The following is a 6000-nucleotide window of genomic DNA, read 5'->3' as shown; positions in this document are numbered from 1 at the left end:
TATGAAATAGTTTGAGAGATAAAGCGTACTTATATTTACATGAAAATGCTTGCAAAAATTAAACATTCCTAGTATGGACGTTAATATTTGACCAAAAGTAACGATTGTCGTCATAAGGGGGGGGTGGGGTATTTTTCGCAAACAAAGATCGATTATAAAAGCACCTGACTAGTTCTTACGTTTCCCAAGCATGATTCGGAGAAATGTGTGTCCAGTTCTAGTTTCACACTTCTATAGTAAATATCAACAAACGATCATCAACTTATACTTGCACTGAGTCATTGTTTACAGACAGTTGACTTTCTTTTTGTAAATGTCCAGAGAAGCAAATTGTATGTGCATACATGTAAGAGCGATTTCGGTGACTTATAGGCTATACTATCAAAATTACTGTGGCGCATACTATACATATATATAATAATAATATATGCAATGTATATGAAAAAGAGACTTGTAATCATTATGAAATAAAATAAAAATTAGCATTTGACAAGAATTCAATCAACACATTTACACATGACACTTGACAGCGGTAGCAAATTATGACAAAATATGATGACATTTTCCCAGCGATACAACGTCGTGACGTACTTTTTTATTATGACGTCATATAGTGTGTCTGTACAGCATTGTGATTTTTCTCGGGAAGCTTTAACTACGCTGCGTCCGGTTCTAAATTTATAATAAATTCGCAACCATCACGTGATCATCGTCCCCCATATCCTTAAGTGACATGTTTTATTACTGCAAAGCAAGACAAATTTGTTTGGCAATTTATAAATATAATTAAAGCAAAATTAAAACATATCTTTAATGGTTACCAGTTATGATTAAGTCACACCAAATTATTTCCAACATGACACACCATGCTCTCACCTTCCAGTCACTAAAAACTTAAATGGGTAAAACATTTCCTCCTAATGTAACAAAAGTAAGTTTACAACATTCGTATAATCACCCTCGCTAATCGTTGTACCTGAGCACGCATATAGACTGCCAGGTAGAATGATGAGAGCTAGTCAAGTTTAAAAAGGATTTAGATACCTACCACAGACCTCTCTCCGTGCCAAAGTCATGGCTGTCTCAAATAAAATGTGTCAGTTGCAGCAAATAGCTACCATTGTACTGGTTGGCTGAGCTAAGTAACAAGGACTTCTGGGTATACAAACTGTACATGTAGGACACAGGTACCTGATGTGGGAAATACAAATTTAAAGGTATAAAACTTATTGTTATACACCACCCCACCATCATCACTCACCTTCCCCCAAGACTCAAATAAATTTTTCCAGCTATAAATTTGTACCCTTGCACCTTTTTAGCTGGCCAGGACGACTGTCCGGAGAGCAATTGTCATGACCCCGGTGTTGGCGTCAGCATCAGTGTCAAACTTAAGGGGGAAAAAATTAACTTGGGCTGTATTTTTTTAACCAAGGGGGATAGGGTTTTAGATGCCTCATGAAGTGACCTTTGTTTCGGTACCAAGAGTTTTGACCTAGTGACCTTTACTGTGGACTTTGACCTACTTTTTAAAATCTTTAACCCATGCTATATCTTTCAAACCAATGGGGATAGGGGTTTGATATTTCACATATTGATTCCTCATGAAGAGACCTTTGTTGTGGTACCAAGACTTTTGACCTAGTGACCTTGGACTTTGACCTACTTATTAAAAACTTTAACCTGGGTTATATGTTTTGAACCAAGATTGATAGGGCTTTGAGGTTTCAAATATAGATGCCTCATTAAAAGACATTTCTTTTGTTACCAGAACTACAGACCTTAGACTTTGACCTACTTTTCAAAAATATTAACCTTGGCTATATCTTTTGAACTAAGGGGATAGGGATTTGATATTTAATATTTAAATGCCTCATGACCAGGTCTTTGATATGGTATCAAAACTTTTGACGTAGTAACCTTGGACTTTGACCTATTTTTTTTTTAAAAACTTTAACCTTTTGAACAGTAGGTTTAGTAGAGTCATGCTTCCTGGCGAGGTATGTTGTTGTCTGACAACTCTTGTTAAAGCACTAAGCATAGCTGCAGCTCTCTTTTTTGTCTCCAGTTGGATTTCTACTTTCATTTTTGCATTTCTGGATAATGGCCACTTATAAGCTGACTTGGAAAACAAATCTGCCTATCTGCTATCTCCTGATGATATATCAGATAGGGGATCAGTCTAACCTGATGTATTACAGGCATAAATGTCAATTCATTCTTGTAGCCATTACCGTAAACCATTTAGCTGACCGATAAATCTGTAAACCTGGCCAGACCTAACTTTATAGTAAGTGGACTCAAAGAAAACCCTGTGTCCACATACCAATATTACACCTTCTCAATGTTGCCATATTTCATGTAAATGCCAGAATTCATATGCTTTAGTGCTATTCAGTACTTTTGATTAATTTATATTCTTTATTTCAGAACAATGGGTTTGTTAGCTGTATAATGGTTAACTTTTTTTTCAGTTAAAAAAAAAGCAAACCATTATATCAACTCGTTTTTTTTTTTCAGGAACACTTCATAACACCGTCTGTTTTTGGAGAGATTATTTATGAGAATTTCATCTTTGATATCCCAAAATTATTTGACATATGTGTACTGTATGGCCAAGGAAATGGACAGCTTCTGTCAAAAATGATAGCAAACATCTTTAGTCAGCAGCCAAAGTATAATGAAGATCTGTCTTGTGTAATTCCAATAATGTATCAGGTTTGTAATGTAATTTGTATGCAGGAATTTGAATAGTATATTGCAGTCAGTGAAGATAGCCATGTAGATCTATTTGAATTTGATAAACGCATAAGAACTGTTTCCTTACTTTTGTCATTTCTTTTGGGAATCAATGATTATATATATGTACCTTATTGAAATGTTATATCACTGTGTGAAAAAGAAAGATAGAAAAGAAAAAATGAAAAAATATTTTTTATATTTTGCTAAAAATATTATGGTTGGTGCATGAAATTGTAGTCGTCAGGTAAAGAAACGTAAGTTTGCATATATCAAACATGTATGAATTGGGAATTTGACATATTTTTATAGTGATAAAACATACATACAGTTTCATTGAAGATTCATTGAAAGTGAAATATGTTTTATGATCTTTAATTACACTGTTTATAATAATGTCTGATTCTGTGACTTGTAGTAAATTTTTTTAATTTTAATAGGTATTTGAAGATATGAAAAGGAAATGTGGCCTACCAATATCATCAAGAGATGGTAAAAAATCACCACTGAAGCTTAGCAGTGCCAATGATACAGGAGAGAAAATTGTAGAAAATATCAATACCCCAGAATTGCAAGATCTCATCTTTTATCTGGCAGATATTGGAGTGACTCTGTCCAGTTTTTTGGAAGTCTATCCTAAAGCATCACACATTTTTCAGCAAGCTAGCTTCATAGTCAAACTCTCAGAATCTTATGATTTGGTGCCAGTTATTTTAGCTGCCGTAAAGAGTAAAGAATTTGAGAGTTACAATCACAAGCAGTTACTGCAGAGAAAACTTGCACAGGCCAAGAAATCGTTAATGAAGGCTGTGCACTTGATTATTACTCATTGCTTTTTGGAGAGTATTCTTGAAAACAGGTACATTTACTTTTTAAAGAGAATCTAAGTAGCTGATTGAATCCTTTTATGCCAGAAATTAAAACCATCTGCACTTGCATGAATTATAGTTATTTTTTCTTGCAGAGACTCGCCAGATAGTCACATAGAAGGATTCATTCAGATGTTCTCTGCTGTGCTAAATGAACGGCAATTTCTGGCAGACTTTGAGAGCTGTCATCCTTTCCAAGATTACTCTGATATCATAATTCAGTGCCCATGTGATGTTGATGAAACAAGGCTCCAGTACATCCAGGATGCCTGCAGTTCTGCCTTTGCCACTTACGGAAAGAGAAGGAAGCCCACTGGTGCAACTACAAGAGGTGGTAGAACCTCTCCAGATGGATCTCCGGGACCATTGAAGGATGATTCCACTCCGGGGGCTGTAGCCTTGTCTGCTCAATCATCAAACGATGTGGACAATTACGTAATTCACGTTACTTACAACTTAGCTTTAATGATGAAGAATAAGGAATAAATGTGTAGCTCTTTGTATTGTGACTATGACATTTATTCCTTAAAAAATCATACCATGCATTTAGGGATTTCTCAAAGTTCCCTTATGAGAAAATGATTGAGATTGCTTAATAAGATCAGAATCATCTTTCTCTCTTCCATAACACTGAACTGAATATTTCTTGTTTATGAGATCAACTGTCTTGGCACCTAGCACCTGTCTTGAATGATTTAAGGAAGAATTTATTATTTTTTTGTTGGATGGAGGTATTCCACGAACAAAAAGATGGAAAACTGCATCATTGCGCGTAATTTTTCAACCGATGAAAAAGCATGTAACATCTAAAATTAATGATTCATTACTTTGTACATGTTGTCCCACATGTGATAAGGTTGAACATAATTTGTCAAAGGCATTTAATTCTATAGGATGCGATGGGAGCATGTGCACCAAGGAAAACAGGAGTGGAACTGGAGTCCATGATAGCATCAGTAAAAGATTTGTTGCCTGACTTAGGAGAGGGCTTCATTGAGGTTGGTAAACCTGGCTTTGTCAGTCATTATTTGGAACAATCAAGTCATTTTGTAGTAATCGTGAGTGTCTTCATCAAATTTTAAAAATTGATTTATAATACTGTAACGTGTCGTGTATAGTGCGCACTTATGTATAGTGTGCATCCACAATATTGGAAAAAAGTCTTGAAAAATTGTTAGCCCTATGCAAGTATGTAGTTATCTGAAAAATTACAAATAAATGGGTGTGCAGAATTTTTATAGTCAAAATTCTCTAGGATAGATAAAATGAAATGAAAATTTTCTCTCTCTTTTTTTTTTGCATTTGAAAACAAAATTATGGTGTCACAATAATGACAATAATAGCAGAAAGCTGTGTATTTATTGTATGTTCATTTTTGTGTTTATTCTTTTTATAATAAAATATTCAGATAATCAAATATGTTATCTATGTAGATATGTTTATCAATTGCTTGGAACTGGTGAATTTATTTCTAATCTATAACATTAAAACTGAATGACCATACACAATAATATTGTGTATGGTTCGATAGCATAGTACCCCTTCTGTATTTAATCGTAAGCTGATGGTAGAAGACAAAACAAATGAAATCTAAATTGATTTGATTTGTGATTAATATTTAAATATCAAAAATAAAATTAAAAGTAACTAGCCTTTGTTTTGACATGACAGTAACAGATAGAATGTAAATTCTGGTACTACCAAATTAATTTAAAGAAATATATTTGAAGGAGGGATGAATTTCTCTTTTAGCCGAGTTGTGTAGCAAATCTCGGCTTTTAAATTGGCGAAGGATGGGTGTCCAGTGGGGCGGGTGGGTGGGCGGGCGACATCCACAATTAGCTTGTCCGGTCTCTAACTTTTATACTTTTTGGTGCATCTTTGTGAGACTTACATAGCATGATCACATCCAAAAGAGGAAGGTTCCTATTTATTTTGAGGTCAAAAGGTCAAAGGTCAAGGTCACTTTGTCACTAAATGTCATAGATTTGAGCTTGTCCGATCTCTAACTTTCATACTACTAGGGGCATCTTTGTGAAACTTACATATCGTAATCACATCCAAAACAGGAAGGTTCCTATTTATTCTGAGGTTAAAAGGACAAAGGTCAAGGTCTCTTTGTCACTAAATGCCATAGATTTGAGCTTGTCCGGTCTCTAACTTTCATACTACTTGGTGCATCTTTGTCAGACTTGTCATATTTTGATCACATCCAATAGAGTAAGGTTCCTATTTATTTTGAGGTCCAAAGGTCAAGGTCTCTTTTTCACTATATACTGTAGATTTGACCTTGCCTCTAACTTTTATACATGTACTTGCTGGTGCATGTTTATCAGACTTCAAATCCTGATGACATTAAAGATTCATGTTGCTTTTGAAATCCAAAGGTCAA

The 6000-nt window shown here is 34.7% G+C and overlaps 1 protein-coding gene across 3 annotated transcripts in view; it reads left to right on the top strand.

Annotated features, from left to right (window-relative positions):
• The window catches only part of LOC125679362 (activating signal cointegrator 1 complex subunit 2-like), a 40077-nt gene that overhangs the window by 16197 nt on the left and 17880 nt on the right, over positions 1 to 6000 (top strand). For all 3 annotated transcript variants that reach the window (XM_048918539.2, XM_056154180.1, XM_048918540.2), the window contains exons 5-8: positions 2521 to 2718; positions 3180 to 3598; positions 3704 to 4043; positions 4502 to 4606. In XM_048918539.2, coding sequence (XP_048774496.2) covers positions 2521 to 2718; positions 3180 to 3598; positions 3704 to 4043; positions 4502 to 4606 — 1062 coding nt within the window. The remainder of the gene's footprint in view (positions 1 to 2520; positions 2719 to 3179; positions 3599 to 3703; positions 4044 to 4501; positions 4607 to 6000) is intronic.

Source organism: Ostrea edulis, chromosome 2, assembly GCF_947568905.1.
Source record: "Ostrea edulis chromosome 2, xbOstEdul1.1, whole genome shotgun sequence".
NCBI lineage: Eukaryota > Metazoa > Mollusca > Bivalvia > Ostreida > Ostreidae > Ostrea > Ostrea edulis.
Note: the sequence above shows the minus strand (reverse complement) of the source record. Positions and strands in the feature narration are given on the sequence as shown.